The sequence below is a fragment of the Somniosus microcephalus genome, chromosome 26, assembly GCF_052327205.1.
Source record: "Somniosus microcephalus isolate GS21.2 chromosome 26, FLI_Smic_1.0, whole genome shotgun sequence".
In the NCBI taxonomy this organism is placed as follows: Eukaryota; Metazoa; Chordata; class Chondrichthyes; order Squaliformes; family Somniosidae; genus Somniosus; species Somniosus microcephalus.
This window is the reverse complement of record NC_141012.1, coordinates 802,140-819,095: the sequence shown is the minus strand read 5'-3', so window position 1 is coordinate 819,095 and position 16,956 is coordinate 802,140. Positions and strand designations below refer to the sequence as shown.

The 16,956-nt window shown below is 46.6% G+C and overlaps 1 protein-coding gene across 12 annotated transcripts in view; it reads left to right on the top strand.

Moving 5' to 3' along the window:
• LOC147100184 (rho guanine nucleotide exchange factor 12-like) overlaps positions 1-16,956 on the top strand; it is a 278,585-nt gene that overhangs the window by 225,482 nt on the left and 36,147 nt on the right. For all 12 annotated transcript variants that reach the window (XR_015073688.1, XM_085967602.1, XM_085967601.1 and 9 more), the window contains 4 exons: positions 11,487-11,574; positions 14,420-14,500; positions 15,407-15,504; positions 16,448-16,702. Coding sequence is in view for 11 of the 12 variants with exons in the window: in XM_085967602.1 (XP_085823728.1) it covers positions 11,487-11,574; positions 14,420-14,500; positions 15,407-15,504; positions 16,448-16,702 (522 nt within the window). In the remaining variant the exon portion in view is untranslated. The remainder of the gene's footprint in view (positions 1-11,486; positions 11,575-14,419; positions 14,501-15,406; positions 15,505-16,447; positions 16,703-16,956) is intronic.

Sequence of the window (16,956 nt, the reverse complement as noted above, 5' to 3'; positions counted from 1 at the left end):
TAACTGTTCAGACTCTCTGCTTTCCCCGATGTACTGTCGAGAGTAACTGTTCAGACTCTCTGCTTTCCCCGATGTACTGTCGAGAGTAACTGTTCAGACTATCTGCTTTCCCAGATGTACTGTCGAGAGTAACTGTTCAGACTCTCTGCTTTCCCGATGTACTGTCGGGAGTAACTGTTCAGACTAACTGCTTTCCCCGATGTACTGTCGAGAGTAACTGTTCAGACTATCTGCTTTCCCCGATGTACTGTCAAGAGTAACTGTTCAGACTCTCTGCTTTCCCAGATGTACTGTCGAGAGTAACTGTTCAGACTATCTGCTTTCCCGATGTACTGTCGAGAGTAACTGTTCAGACTATCTGTTTTCCCCGATGTACTGTCGAGAGTAACTGTTCAGACTCTCTGCTTTCCCTGATGTACTGTCGAGAGTAACTGTTCAGACTCTCTGCTTTCCCCGATGTACTGTCGAGAGTAACTGTTCAGACTCTCTGCTTTCCCCGATGTACTGTCGAGAGTAACTGTTCAGACTATCTGCTTTCCCCGATGTACTGTCGAGAGTAACTGTTCAGACTCTCTGCTTTCCCCGATGTACTGTCGAGAGTAACTGTTCAGACTATCTGCTTTCCCCGATGTACTGTCGAGAGTAACTGTTCAGACTCTCTGCTTTCCCCGATGTACTGTCGGAGTAACTGTTCAGACTCTCTGCTTTCCCCGATGTACTGTCGAGAGTAACTGTTCAGACTATCTGCTTTCCCGATGTACTGTCGAGAGTAACTGTTCAGACTATCTGCTTTCCCCGATGTACTGTCGAGAGTAACTGTTCTGACTCTCTGCTTTCCCCGATGTACTGTCGAGAGTAACTGTTCAGACTATCTGCTTTCCCCGATGTACTGTCGAGAGTAACTGTTCAGACTATCTGCTTTCCCCGATGTACTGTCGAGAGTAACTGTTCAGACTCTCTGCTTTCCCAGATGTACTGTCGAGAGTAACTGTTCAGACTCTCTGCTTTCCCCGATGTACTGTCGAGAGTAACTGTTCAGACTCTCTGCTTTCCCCGATGCACTGTCGAGAGTAACTGTTCAGACTCTCTGCTTTCCCCGATGTACTGTTGAGAGTAACTGTTCAGACTATCTGCTTTCCCCGATGTACTGTCGGGAGTAACTGTTCAGACTATCTGCTTTCCCCGATGTACTGTCGAGAGTAACTGTTCAGACTATCTGCTTTCCCCGATGTACTGTCGAGAGTAACTGTTCAGACTATCTGCTTTCCCCGATGTACTGTCGAGAGTAACTGTTCAGACTCTCTGCTTTCCCCGATGTACTGTCGAGAGTAACTGTTCAGACTATCTGCTTTCCCAGATGTACTGTCGAGAGTAACTGTTCAGACTCTCTGCTTTCCCAGATGTACTGTTGAGAGTAACTGTTCAGACTATCTGCTTTCCCCGATGTACTGTCGAGAGTAACTGTTCAGACTATCTGCTTTCCCCGATGTACTGTCGAGAGTAACTGTTCAGACTCTCTGCTTTCCCCGATGTACTGTCGAGAGTAACTGTTCAGACTATCTGCTTTCCCCGATGTACTGTCGAGAGTAACTGTTCAGACTCTCTGCTTTCCCCGATGTACTGTCGAGAGTAACTGTTCAGACTATCTGCTTTCCCCGATGTACTGTCGAGAGTCACTGTTCAGACTATCTGCTTTCCCCGATGTACTGTCGAGAGTAACTGTTCAGACTATCTGCTTTCCCCGATGTACTGTCGAGAGTAACTGTTCAGACTCTCTGCTTTCCCAGATGTACTGTCGAGAGTAACTGTTCAGACTCTCTGCTTTCCCCGATGTACTGTCGAGAGTAACTGTTCAGACTCTCTGCTTTCCCAGATGTACTGTCGAGAGTAACTGTTCAGACTCTCTGCTTTCCCCGATGTACTGTCGAGAGTAACTGTTCAGACTCTCTGCTTTCCCCGATGTACTGTCGAGAGTAACTGTTCAGACTATCTGCTTTCCCAGATGTACTGTCGAGAGTAACTGTTCAGACTCTCTGCTTTCCCCGATGTACTGTCGGGAGTAACTGTTCAGACTAACTGCTTTCCCCGATGTACTGTCGAGAGTAACTGTTCAGACTATCTGCTTTCCCCGATGTACTGTCGAGAGTAACTGTTCAGACTCTCTGCTTTCCCAGATGTACTGTCGAGAGTAACTGTTCAGACTATCTGCTTTCCCCGATGTACTGTCGAGAGTAACTGTTCAGACTATCTGTTTTCCCCGATGTACTGTCGAGAGTAACTGTTCAGACTCTCTGCTTTCCCTGATGTACTGTCGAGAGTAACTGTTCAGACTCTCTGCTTTCCCCGATGTACTGTCGAGAGTAACTGTTCAGACTCTCTGCTTTCCCCGATGTACTGTCGAGAGTAACTGTTCAGACTATCTGCTTTCCCCGATGTACTGTCGAGAGTAACTGTTCAGACTCTCTGCTTTCCCCGATGTACTGTCGAGAGTAACTGTTCAGACTATCTGCTTTCCCCGATGTACTGTCGAGAGTAACTGTTCAGACTCTCTGCTTTCCCCGATGTACTGTCGGGAGTAACTGTTCAGACTCTCTGCTTTCCCCGATGTACTGTCGAGAGTAACTGTTCAGACTATCTGCTTTCCCCGATGTACTGTCGAGAGTAACTGTTCAGACTATCTGCTTTCCCCGATGTACTGTCGAGAGTAACTGTTCTGACTCTCTGCTTTCCCCGATGTACTGTCGAGAGTAACTGTTCAGACTATCTGCTTTCCCCGATGTACTGTCGAGAGTAACTGTTCAGACTATCTGCTTTCCCCGATGTACTGTCGAGAGTAACTGTTCAGACTCTCTGCTTTCCCAGATGTACTGTCGAGAGTAACTGTTCAGACTCTCTGCTTTCCCCGATGTACTGTCGAGAGTAACTGTTCAGACTCTCTGCTTTCCCCGATGCACTGTCGAGAGTAACTGTTCAGACTCTCTGCTTTCCCGATGTACTGTTGAGAGTAACTGTTCAGACTATCTGCTTTCCCGATGTACTGTCGGGAGTAACTGTTCAGACTATCTGCTTTCCCGATGTACTGTCGAGAGTAACTGTTCAGACTATCTGCTTTCCCCGATGTACTGTCGAGAGTAACTGTTCAGACTATCTGCTTTCCCCGATGTACTGTCGAGAGTAACTGTTCAGACTCTCTGCTTTCCCCGATGTACTGTCGAGAGTAACTGTTCAGACTCTCTGCTTTCCCAGATGTACTGTCGGGAGTAACTGTTCAGACTCTCTGCTTTCCCCGATGTACTGTCGAGAGTAACTGTTCAGACTATCTGCTTTCCCAGATGTACTGTCGAGAGTAACTGTTCAGACTCTCTGCTTTCCCCGATGTACTGTCGAGAGTAACTGTTCAGACTCTCTGCTTTCCCCGATGTACTGTCGAGAGTAACTGTTCAGACTATCTGCTTTCCCCGATGTACTGTCGAGAGTAACTGTTCAGACTATCTGCTTTCCCCGATGTACTGTCGAGAGTAACTGTTCAGACTCTCTGCTTTCCCTGATGTACTGTCGAGAGTAACTGTTCAGACTATCTGCTTTCCCCGATGTACTGTCGAGAGTAACTGTTCAGACTCTCTGCTTTCCCCGATGTGCTGTCGAGAGTAACTGTTCAGACTATCTGCTTTCCCCGATGTACTGTCGAGAGTAACTGTTCAGACTATCTGCTTTCCCCGATGTACTGTCGGGAGTAACTGTTCAGACTCTCTGCTTTCCCCGATGTACTGTCGAGAGTAACTGTTCAGACTCTCTGCTTTCCCCGATGTACTGTCGAGAGTAACTGTTCAGACTCTCTGCTTTCCCCGATGTACTGTCGGGAGTAACTGTTCAGACTATCTGCTTTCCCCGATGTACTGTCGAGAGTAACTGTTCAGACTCTCTGCTTTCCCCGATGTACTGTCGAGAGTAACTGTTCAGACTCTCTGCTTTCCCAGATGTACTGTCGAGAGTAACTGTTCAGACTATCTGCTTTCCCCGATGTACTGTCGAGAGTAACTGTTCAGACTATCTGCTTTCCCCGATGTACTGTCGAGAGTAACTGTTCAGACTCTCTGCTTTCCCAGATGTACTGTCGAGAGTAACTGTTCAGACTATCTGCTTTCCCCGATGTACTGTCGAGAGTAACTGTTCAGACTCTCTGCTTTCCCCGATGTACTGTCGAGAGTAACTGTTCAGACTCTCTGCTTTCCCAGATGTACTGTCGAGAGTAACTGTTCAGACTGTCTGCTTTCCCCGATGTACTGTCGAGAGTAACTGTTCAGACTCTCTGCTTTCCCAGATGTACTGTCGAGAGTAACTGTTCAGACTCTCTGCTTTCTCCGATGTACTGTCGAGAGTAACTGTTCAGACTCTCTGCTTTCCCCGATGTACTGTCGAGAGTAACTGTTCAGACTCTCTGCTTTCCCAGATGTACTGTCGAGAGTAACTGTTCAGACTCTCTGCTTTCCCCGATGTACTGTCGAGAGTAACTGTTCAGACTATCTGCTTTCCCAGATGTACTGTCGAGAGTAACTGTTCAGACTCTCTGCTTTCCCCGATGTACTGTCGGGAGTAACTGTTCAGACTAACTGCTTTCCCCGATGTACTGTCGAGAGTAACTGTTCAGACTATCTGCTTTCCCCGATGTACTGTCGAGAGTAACTGTTCAGACTCTCTGCTTTCCCAGATGTACTGTCGAGAGTAACTGTTCAGACTATCTGCTTTCCCGATGTACTGTCGAGAGTAACTGTTCAGACTATCTGCTTTCCCCGATGTACTGTCGAGAGTAACTGTTCAGACTCTCTGCTTTCCCAGATGTACTGTCGAGAGTAACTGTTCAGACGATCTGCTTTCCCCGATGTACTGTCGAGAGTAACTGTTCAGACTCTCTGCTTTCCCCGATGTACTGTCGAGAGTAACTGTTCAGACTCTCTGCTTTCCCAGATGTACTGTCGAGAGTAACTGTTCAGACTGTCTGCTTTCCCCGAAGTACTGTCGAGAGTAACTGTTCAGACTCTCTGCTTTCCCAGATGTACTGTCGAGAGTAACTGTTCAGACTATCTGTTTTCCCCGATGTACTGTCGAGAGTAACTGTTCAGACTATCTGCTTTCCCCGATGTACTGTCGAGAGTAACTGTTCAGACTCTCTGCTTTCCCCGATGTACTGTCGAGAGTAACTGTTCAGACTCTCTGCTTTCCCCGATGTACTGTCGAGAGTAACTGTTCAGACTCTCTGCTTTCCCTGATGTACTGTCGAGAGTAACTGTTCAGACTCTCTGCTTTCCCAGATGTACTGTCGAGAGTAACTGTTCAGACTATCTGCTTTCCCCGATGTACTGTCGAGAGTAACTGTTCAGACTCTCTGCTTCGCTCCGATGTACTGTCGAGAGTAACTGTTCAGACTATCTGCTTTCCCCGATGTACTGTCGAGAGTAACTGTTCAGACTCTCTGCTTTCCCCGATGTACTGTCGGGAGTAACTGTTCAGACTCTCTGCTTTCCCCGATGTACTGTCGAGAGTAACTGTTCAGACTATCTGCTTTCCCCAATGTACTGTCGAGAGTAACTGTTCAGACTATCTGCTTTCCCCGATGTACTGTCGAGAGTAACTGTTCTGACTCTCTGCTTTCCCCGATGTACTGTCGAGAGTAACTGTTCAGACTATCTGCTTTCCCCGATGTACTGTCGAGAGTAACTGTTCAGACTCTCTGCTTTCCCAGATGTACTGTCGAGAGTAACTGTTCAGACTCTCTGCTTTCCCCGATGTACTGTCGAGAGTAACTGTTCAGACTCTCTGCTTTCCCCGATGTACTGTCGAGAGTAACTGTTCAGACTCTCTGCTTTCCCCGATGTACTGTCGAGAGTAACTGTTCAGACTCTCTGCTTTCCCCGATGTACTGTCGGGAGTAACTGTTCAGACTATCTGCTTTCCCCGATGCACTGTCGAGAGTAACTGTTCAGACTATCTGCTTTCCCGATGTACTGTCGAGAGTAACTGTTCAGACTATCTGCTTTCCCCGATGCACTGTCGAGAGTAACTGTTCAGACTCTCTGCTTTCCCCGATGTACTGTCGAGAGTAACTGTTCAGACTATCTCCTTTCCCCGATGTACTGTCGAGAGTAACTGTTCAGACTCTCTGCTTTCCCCGATGTACTGTCGGGTGTAACTGTTCAGACTCTGCGCTTTCCCAGATGTACTGTCGAGAGTAACTGTTCAGACTCTCTGCTTTCCCCGATGTACTGTCGAGAGTAACTGTTCAGACTCTCTGCTTTCCCCGATGTACTGTCGAGAGTAACTGTTCAGACTATCTGCTTTCCCCGATGTACTGTCGAGTGTAACTGTTCAGACTATCTGCTTTCCCAGATGTACTGTCGAGAGTAACTGTTCAGACTCTCTGCTTTCCCAGATGTACTGTCGAGAGTAACTGTTCAGACTATCTGCTTTCCCCGATGTACTGTCGAGAGTAACTGTTCAGACTATCTGCTTTCCCCGATGTACTGTCGGGAGTAACTGTTCAGATAATCTGCTTTCCCCGATGTACTGTCGAGAGCAACTGTTCAGACTCTCTGCTTTCCCAGATGTACTGTCGAGAGTAACTGTTCAGACTATCTGCTTTCCCAGATGTACTGTCGAGAGTAACTGTTCAGACTCTCTGCTTTCCCCGATGTACTGTCGAGAGTAACTGTTCAGACTCTCTGCTTTCCCAGATGTACTGTCGAGAGTAACTGTTCAGACTCTCTGCTTTCCCCGATGTACTGTCGAGAGTAACTGTTCAGACTATCTGCTTTCCCCGATGTACTGTCGGGAGTAACTGTTCAGAATATCTGCTTTCCCCGATGTACTGTCGAGAGTAACTGTTCAGACTCTCTGCTTTCCCCGATGTACTGTCGAGAGTAACTGTTCAGACTATCTGCTTTCCCCGATGTACTGTCGGGAGTAACTGTTCAGACTCTCTGCTTTCCCCGATGTACTGTCGAGAGTAACTGTTCAGACTCTCTGCTTTCCCAGATGTACTGTCGAGAGTAACTGTTCAGACTCTCTGCTTTCCCCGATGTACTGTCGAGAGGAACTGTTCAGACTCTCTGCTTTCCCAGATGTACTGTCGAGAGTAACTGTTCAGACTCTCTGCTTTCCCAGATGTGCTGTCGAGAGTAACTGTTCAGACTCTCTGCTTTCCCAGATGTGCTGTCGAGAGTAACTGTTCAGACTCTCTGCTTTCCCCGATGTACTGTCGAGAGTAACTGTTCAGACTCTCTGCTTTCCCAGATGTACTGTCGAGAGTAACTGTTCAGACTCTCTGCTTTCCCAGATGTACTGTCGAGAGTAACTGTTCAGACTATCTGCTTTCCCCGATGTACTGTCGAGAGTAACTGTTCAGACTCTCTGCTTTCCCAGATGTACTGTCGAGAGTAACTGTTCAGACTCTCTGCTTTCCCCGATGTACTGTCGAGAGTAACTGTTCAGACTCTCTGCTTTCCCCGATGTACTGTCGAGAGTAACTGTTCAGACTATCTGCTTTCCCCGATGTACTGTCGAGAGTAACTGTTCAGACTCTCTGCTTTCCCCGATGTACTGTCGAGAGTAACTGTTCAGACTCTGTGCTTTCCCCGATGTACTGTCGAGAGTAACTGTTCAGACTCTCTGCTTTCCCCGATGTACTGTCGAGAGTAACTGTTCAGACTATCTGCTTTCCCAGATGTACTGTCGAGAGTATCTGTTCAGACTCTGTGCTTTCCCAGATGTACTGTCGAGAGTAACTGTTCAGACTCTCTGCTTTCCCCGATGTACTGTCGAGAGTAACTGTTCAGACTCTCTGCTTTCCCCGATGTACTGTCGAGAGTAACTGTTCAGACTCTCTGCTTTCCCCGATGTACTGTCGAGAGTAACTGTTCAGACTCTCTGCTTTCCCCGATGTACTGTCGGGAGTAACTGTTCAGACTCTCTGCTTTCCCAGATGTACTGTCGAGAGTAACTGTTCAGACTATCTGCTTTCCCCGATGTACTGTCGAGAGTAACTGTTCAGACTCTCTGCTTTCCCAGATGTACTGTCGAGAGTAACTGTTCAGACTCTCTGCTTTCCCAGATGTGCTGTCGAGAGTAACTGTTCAGACTCTCTGCTTTCCCCGATGTACTGTCGAGAGTAACTGTTCAGACTATCTGCTTTCCCCGATGTACTGTCGAGAGTAACTGTTCAGACTCTCTGCTTTCCCCGATGTACTGTCGAGAGTAACTGTTCAGACTATCTGCTTTCCCCGATGTACTGCCGAGAGTAACTGTTCAGACTCTCTGCTTTCCCCGATGTACTGTCGAGAGTAACTGTTCAGACTCTCTGCTTTCCCCGATGTACTGTCGAGAGTAACTGTTCAGACTCTCTGCTTTCCCCGATGCACTGTCGAGAGTAACTGTTCAGACTATCTGCTTTCCCAGATGTACTGTCGAGAGTAACTGTTCAGACTCTCTGCTTTCCCAGATGTACTGTCGAGAGTAACTGTTCAGACTCTCTGCTTTCCCCGATGTACTGTCGAGAGTAACTGTTCAGACTATCTGCTTTCGCAGATGTACTGTCGAGAGTAACTGTTCAGACTATCTGCTTTCCCCGATGTACTGTCGAGAGTAACTGTTCAGACTCTCTGCTTTCCCCGATGTACTGTCGAGAGTAACTGTTCAGACTATCTGCTTTACCCGATGTACTGTCGAGAGTAACTGTTCAGACTATCTGCTTTCCCCGATGTACTGTCGGGAGTAACTGTTCAGACTATCTGCTTTCCCCGATGTACTGTCGAGAGTAACTGTTCAGACTATCTGCTTTCCCAGATGTACTGTCGAGAGTAACTGTTCAGACTCTCTGCTTTCCCCGATGTACTGTCGAGAGTAACTGTTCAGACTCTCTGCTTTCCCCGATGTACTGTCGAGAGTAACTGTTCAGACTCTCTGCTTTCCCCGATGTACTGTCGAGAGTAACTGTTCAGACTCTCTGCTTTCCCCGATGTACTGTCGGGAGTAACTGTTCAGACTCTCTGCTTTCCCAGATGTACTGTCGAGAGTAACTGTTCAGACTATCTGCTTTCCCCGATGTACTGTCGAGAGTAACTGTTCAGACTCTCTGCTTTCCCAGATGTGCTGTCGAGAGTAACTGTTCAGACTCTCTGCTTTCCCCGATGTACTGTCGAGAGTAACTGTTCAGACTCTCTGCTTTCCCCGATGCACTGTCGAGAGTAACTGTTCAGACTATCTGCTTTCCCAGATGTACTGTCGAGAGTAACTGTTCAGACTCTCTGCTTTCCCAGATGTACTGTCGAGAGTAACTGTTCAGACTCTCTGCTTTCCCCGATGTACTGTCGAGAGTAACTGTTCAGACTATCTGCTTTCGCAGATGTACTGTCGAGAGTAACTGTTCAGACTATCTGCTTTCCCCGATGTACTGTCGAGAGTAACTGTTCAGACTCTCTGCTTTCCCCGATGTACTGTCGAGAGTAACTGTTCAGACTATCTGCTTTCCCCTATGTACTGTCGAGAGTAACTGTTCAGACTCTCTGCTTTCCCCGATGTACTGTCGAGAGTAACTGTTCAGACTCTCTGCTTTCCCCGATGTACTGTCGAGAGTAACTGTTCAGACTCTCTGCTTTCCCCGATGTACTGTCGAGAGTAACTGTTCAGACTCTCTGCTTTCCCAGATGTACTGTCGAGAGTAACTGTTCAGACTATCTGCTTTCCCCGATGTACTGTCGAGAGTAACTGTTCAGACTATCTGCTTTCCCCGATGTACTGTCGAGAGTAACTGTTCAGACTATCTGCTTTCCCCGATGTACTGTCGAGAGTAACTGTTCAGACTCTCTGCTTTCCCCGATGTACTGTCGAGAGTAACTGTTCAGACTATCTGCTTTACCCGATGTACTGTCGAGAGTAACTGTTCAGACTATCTGCTTTCCCCGATGTACTGTCGGGAGTAACTGTTCAGACTATCTGCTTTCCCCGATGTACTGTCGAGAGTAACTGTTCAGACTATCTGCTTTCCCAGATGTACTGTCGAGAGTAACTGTTCAGACTCTCTGCTTTCCCCGATGTACTGTCGAGAGTAACTGTTCAGACTCTCTGCTTTCCCCGATGTACTGTCGAGAGTAACTGTTCAGACTCTCTGCTTTCCCAGATGTACTGTCGAGATTAACTGTTCAGACTATCTGCTTTCCCAGATGTACTGTCGAGAGTAACTGTTCAGACTATCTGCTTTCCCAGATGTACTGTCGAGAGTAACTGTTCAGACTATCTGCTTTCCCCGATGTACTGTCGAGAGTAACTGTTCAGACTCTCTGCTTTCCCCGATGTACTGTCGAGAGTAACTGTTCAGACTCTCTGCTTTCCCCGATGTACTGTCGAGAGTAACTGTTCAGACTATCTGCTTTCCCCGATGTACTGTCGAGAGTAACTGTTCAGACTCTCTGCTTTCCCAGATGTACTGTCGAGAGTAACTGTTCAGACTATCTGCTTTCCCCGATGTACTGTCGAGTGTAACTGTTCAGACTATCTGCTTTCCCCGATGTACTGTCGAGAGTAACTGTTCAGACTATCTGCTTTCCCCGATGTACTGTCGGGAGTAACTGTTCAGACTCTCTGCTTTCCCCGATGTACTGTCGAGAGTAACTGTTCAGACTCTCTGCTTTCCCCGATGTACTGTCGAGAGTAACTGTTCAGACTATCTGCTTTCCCCGATGAAACGGTTAAATTAAGAGACACAACAGAAAACGCTGGAAACACTCAGCAGGCCAGGCAGCATCCATGGAGCGAGAAACCGAGTTAACGTTTCTGGTTGAAACCCTTCTTCAGAACTTCAGTTCGGATTTCCAGCATCCGCAGTAGTTTGCTATTGGTTAAATTAAGAGGCTAGGTTGCCGAGACTATGCTCATATTTCCTTGAGTTTAGAAGATTAAGGGATGATGTAATTGATGATTGAAGGAGTTGATCGGGTAGATCGAGAGAAACTATTTCCTCTGGTGGGAAAGTCCAGGGCAAGGGGGCAGAACCTTAAAATTAGAGCCAGGCTGTTCAAGGGTGATGTCAGGAAGCACTTCTTCACACAAAGGGTAGTGGAAATCTGGAACTCTCTCCCCTGCTTCTCTCTCTTTCCCCCGCCCCCACCCCCCCCCAAAAAAAAAAATGCCATTGAGGCTGTGGGTCAATTCAAAATGTCAAAACAGATTGATGGATTTTTGTTGGGTAAGGGTATTGAGCGACACGGAACCGAGGCGGGTAGATGGAGTTAAGATACAGATCAGCCATGATCTAATTGAATTCTCGATGGGCTGAATGGCCTCCTCCTGTTCCTATGTAGATGTCTTCAGCGGCCAGTAGCCTCTCCCTCCCCTGGAGTGAGCGCTTCGGATTCTGGTAACAAGAATTGGAAACTGCAAAGTGAGAAATGTTTTATGTTCCTGTATGTTGACTGACCATTGGAACCTATCCATTACAGATAACAAAGCTTTCTTCGTCATCTCAACCTCGACTGATGGGGCACAGATCTACGAACTGGTGGCCCAGACCATCTCTGAACGGAAAACGTAAGCCCACGTAACATGGTTGGAAACTTGAGATTGTGGGATTTAATGTTTTCTCTAGTGCTGAAGGGCTTTTAACAATAGACAGATTTGTGGAGTAGGCAGATAGGAGCAGATGCAGTGAAATGCAGAGAAATGTGAGGTAGTACATATAGCGAAAAGAAAAGTGAAAGGATGTATCTCCTGACTGTAAGATTCTTGACACACAGATCAAAGTTCATGTAGAAAAGGCCACAAAAGGAAAATAGGATTCTGGGATTTCTACCCTGAATGTAAAAGCAAGGAAGTGATGTAGAATTTATACAGGACCCTGGCTAGGCCACAGTTTTAAGTATTGCATGAAGTTCTGGGCACCCTATTTTGGCAAGGGTATTGTAGGAATGAAAGGCTAAGCAAAGATTCACTGGAATAAAGGAGCAGCGAGAGGTTGGGTTTATAAACGTTGAGTGCTATTTTACTGAAACACAGCAAATTAAGGGGACTCTAAGTGATGTCTTCAAAATGATGAAAGATGATAAGTGGGTAAATAGTGAAAGATTGGTTGGTACTGGTTGGTGATTCAGTAACTAGGGGTTACCACTTGGTTATCACCAGAAGAATGAAGGAAGAAGTTTGAAGAATTGTTCAAAGAATTTGAAATACTTTACCAAACGTGGCTTCTGAGATGGAAACGGGAGCATTGTTTTAAAGGAAATTGGACAGGTTTTCTAACCGGAAGAATACAAAAGGATACAAGGAGAAGGTAGGGAAATGGAGTTAGACTAAACTGCTTCAGATAGCATTGACACAGGAACAGGGGGTGAAATGGCCTCCTTCTGTGCTGTCATTTCTATGGAAGGACTGGAATGCTGTGAGCATCTCTTGCCACTGATGTTTACAGGATTGAAGCAGAGTGCTTTGAGATCTTGCACTTGTATAAAAATTAAAATTCAGATCTAAATTTGGCACGCACAGTGCATTCCCGAGCATGTGCAAAGCTTGACCTTTGTAGAAACTAGTGTAATATTGGGCATCAACTCCGAGTCGGGGGTGACAGAGTCATTTCAAGTGGGTACTGGTGAAAGTGGCCACCATGTGAGCGAAGGTCCCCAGCCAGTGGAAAGGGGTGGCTCATTACGAGCAACTGGTGACACAAAGATAGGCAGCATTGTAGGCAGTGTAGATGGAAGCATAAAATTACAAAGGGATAGCGACAGATTGAGTGAATGGGCAAAACTGTGGCAAATGTGAGGTCATCCACTTTGGACCTAAAAAGGATAGAACAGGGTACTTCCTAAATGGTGAAAAGCTAAAAACAGTGGAGGTCCAAAGAGACTTGGGGGGTCCAGGTACACAGATCATTAAAATATCATGAACAGGTACAGAAAATAATCAAAAAGGCTAATGGGATGCTGGCCTTTATATCTAGAGGACTAGAGTACAAGGGGGTAGAAGTTATGCTGCAGCTGTACAAAACCCTAGTTAGACCACACCTGTAGCAGTTCTGGGCACCACACCTCAGGAAGGATAGATTGTCCTTGGAGGGAGTGCAACATAGGTTTACAGAATGATACCCGGACTTCAAGGGTTAAGTTACGAGGAGAGATTACACAAATTAGGGTTGTATTCCCTAGAATTTAGAAGGTTAAGGAATGATCTGATTGAAGTTTTCAAGATATTAAGGTGAACAGATAGGGTAGATAGAGAGAAACTATTTCTGCTGGTTGGGGATTCTAGGACTAGGGGACATAGTCTGAAAATTAGAGCCAGACCTTTCAGGAGTGAAATTAGGAAACACTTCTACACACAAAGGGTGGTAGAAGTTTGGAACTCTCTTCCACAAACAGCAATTGGTGCTAGGTCAATTGTTAATTTCAAATCGGAGATTGATAGCTTTCTTTCAACCAAAGGTATTAAGGGATATGGGCCAAAGGTGGGTATATGGAGTTAGGTTGCAGATCAGCCATGATCTCATTGAATGGTGGAGCAGGCTCGAGGGGCTGAATGGCCTACTCCTGTTCCTATGGCAGGGCCCCTGAAGGCACTTGCTGGGTTCTACTACTGCCATTCACTCCCAAATGCCCATTCTTCATGTGTGAGAGTATTGGCAGGCTTTTTGACCAATGGGGGCATCACAGCCAAACCCTATCCTGCCCTTGAGTTGCCCACTTTTCAGCACAAGAAACTGGGACCAAATCTGATGTTTCCCCGCCCTAGCCTGAGACACTGATGTCAGTTGCAAGTCCCAAACTGCTTCCAGACTGAGATCAGTCTGGCGATGGAACCTGCAACCAGCTCTCTGTGGCTTCGTACCGCAGTGGTCAGAGTATTTACCCGCGAGGTGGTTTCACTTGTGGGTAACTGTGAAGAGGACGGTAAGTGACTTGAGGAGGGCATCGGCTGGTCAGCAGATGAAATGCAGAGAAATGTGAGGTAGAGGCAGAACAAGCAAAGGGAAACGTACAGTAAATGGTAAAACTTTGAAAGGAGGAAGAGAATGGGCCTGCTTTTAAGTGTGGACATGTTTTTTGAGGGTTGCTTTGGGCTTTCTTGGGAAGCTATTCCCTTTTGCTAGAAACACAACTTAACATATTCTCACCCACAAGTCCTTACTGTGAATAAATGGCTAGAGACTTTCAAATCATCACAATCGTTGGGAACAGAATCCCCAACAGTTTTTAAAAGGGAAGTGGATAAATATTTGGAAAAAGTGAAAAGGATATAGAGCTATCTGCCTAGCTCCATCAGAGAGCCAGCACAGACACGATGGGATGAATGGCCTCCTGCGCTGTTAGTCAATAATTTTAGGTTGGTGATTTGCGGTGGGATTTTAAAATCATTTTGGTGACTGATCTTTTCCTGTTTACAGGTGGCAGTATTTAATCACACAGACATCGGGATCAGTGAAAGCACCGATTCACCACGTGGTCCCCGAGCCAGCAGTTACTGAGTAAGTATTTCTCCCGCATCGAGTTAGGTTGCTGAATGCTAACTTTTCAAAGAGTAAATGGAATTAATTTAAAATATGGTAAATGCATTAGCACAATAGGCATAGACCATTAATATTGCACAGTGTAGTTATTGCCTAACTGGTGCTGGGGACAGGAAGAATGTGTGGGGCAGAAGCACTCCAGTATCACCAGTCACTTTTATGGAGACCGAGCTTTGTTCAAATTGCTGTAACAAAGGCCAGTGGCCTTTCTGCAATTCAGAATGGGGTTTGGCACATTGGTCAAACTGCATAGAGTGTAACAAGGAATAGTTGGGTGATTCTGTGACTCTGCAATGGTGCAAGGCACTCCATGATGTGTCAAAAGCTAATCTCCGCAATTCAGTGGATGCTGCCAGTCAGAGCAGAATGGAACCATCTCCGCTCTGAGGAATCATGGCCTCCCCTTCTCTATCTCTGGAACCTCATCTAGCCCACCAACCCTCACACCCCAGAACTCTCTTTCCTCCAATTATGGCCTTTTGTGCCTCTTCCCCTCTCTTCACCCCACCATTGGCGGCTGTGCCTTCAACCGCCTAGCCGCCACGATCTGGAACTCCCTCCCTAAGCCCCTCTGCCTCCCTCTCCTCCTTTAAGCCCCTCCTTAATACCCACCTCTTTGAGCAAGCTTTTGACACCATTCTTGGTATCTCTCTTTTTCCTGATTATGCCTGTATGAACTGTCCGGGATACTTTTCTGCGTTAAAGGCGCTATGTAAATGCAAGTTGTTGATTTTAGTAATAAGTGCACTAACATTCCAATTATACACAAGTCTGGGAATCCTGGGAGACCATCTTTTAAAAATGGGACTATCACTGTACCAAGTCGGTGGGATTGCTCCCTAATGAATTTAATATTTACCACAGGAGTGAGCAAGAGGATGAGGAGAATCTGAGCACAATCCAGCAAAGTGGATCAGGCAAAGTCCCAGGAAGAAAGTTGGGCAGCAACGAGTCAACACAAGGTACCAAAATACATCAAAGATCAATGTGTTGGTGAGATGTTGTATGTGAATCAGTAAACAGGTGTTTATAGGTATGTTATATGTGAATCAGTACACAGGTGTTTAGAAGTGTTTGTGTTAAACCCCATGATACTTTCACTGTGCAGAGGTAATTAGACTGAACTAATTTTATCTATTAATATAAATAAATACATTGAGCTCTGGAGAAATGGGAAGTCTTGTGCCTTGCTCAGAGAGTGTGGTCTCAGATGGTGGCGTCTGTCTTTGGATTGAAGGAGGAAGGCCATGTGTGGGAGGTCTGAGCTGCTTTCTGCTGTGGGTCCTTCCACCTGGAAAGATGCTGATACTCAGTGTGGTATCTTCTGTCTGCCTCGAATTCTCCACGGAGTTCATGCATGTCAAAGGTTGAAGGAACATTTGAGACTGGTGTGGAGAGGGACTGGGAGACACGGGCTGAATCTTGAAAGGAATACCAAGCAAGTGGTGTAATTTTAACGGTCAGGCCATTTACTGCTGTCATTGTATATAATTCTGTTCTGTATGTAGTTTAATTTCTGTAAATAAATCTGGTTAGTTAACTTGGGACTTGATCAGGCTTCTAGACTGTCTTGGGGGGAAATAATGTGAAGAGGCACTAGTGAGCTAGGATTGTTTAAAAAATACAAGGTGTGTGCAGGGATAGAAAAGTGCACAGCGCAGCGGCTTGTGATGATAGAGGGGAGGTCTCCTCACCGGGAAGTGTGGGTGAGACTGATGCACAATGGGACAGCTCACCCAAATACCCTAAATTGTGACTGGGTGTGGCAGATACCTGGCCATGTGTGTTTGTGCACACGGGCATTTACTGGAGACAAACTCGCATGGGGAAGACAAGCACAGGATAAAGCAGGAAAATGTACATCCCACTTTGAGCGGTCTGAGTAACTGCTGATCTGTGTTACAGGTAAGGAGATGGCGGCTGTGACTGATGACACACTGATTGTGAATCTCTCGACATCAAACAAGCAGAAACCTAGTGCAATCCTCTCCGTGCAGGAGACAGACGAGCAAGCCAGGCACACACGGGAGTACAATAGTCTCCGAAGATCGGCTGCAGGGCGGCCCCCCTACAGAAACACTGAGCTGCACTATTCGAGCCAGGGGCAGGCTTCAGTCTCATCACTCTCCTGTTCACGAGCCGAGGCTGCACTAATAAACCGTAAGTAAACAACACACATCATAGTGGGATGTGTGAAGAAGGGAGGTGGCTGTGTGCCACTGGGGACCGAATCTGAGCCCCAGCAGTGCTGGAAGATACAGGCAGCTTTATTCATGTTTGCTGGTGTGCGGCCTGTTCTTCAGTGACCGGTGCTTTCAGGGAGCTTTGCCCTCAGCCGACTCTCAATTACACATTCTCCTGTGTAACGAGATCCTCACCTGAATGGGGATAGGGTGGAGAGGGACTGGGGCAGG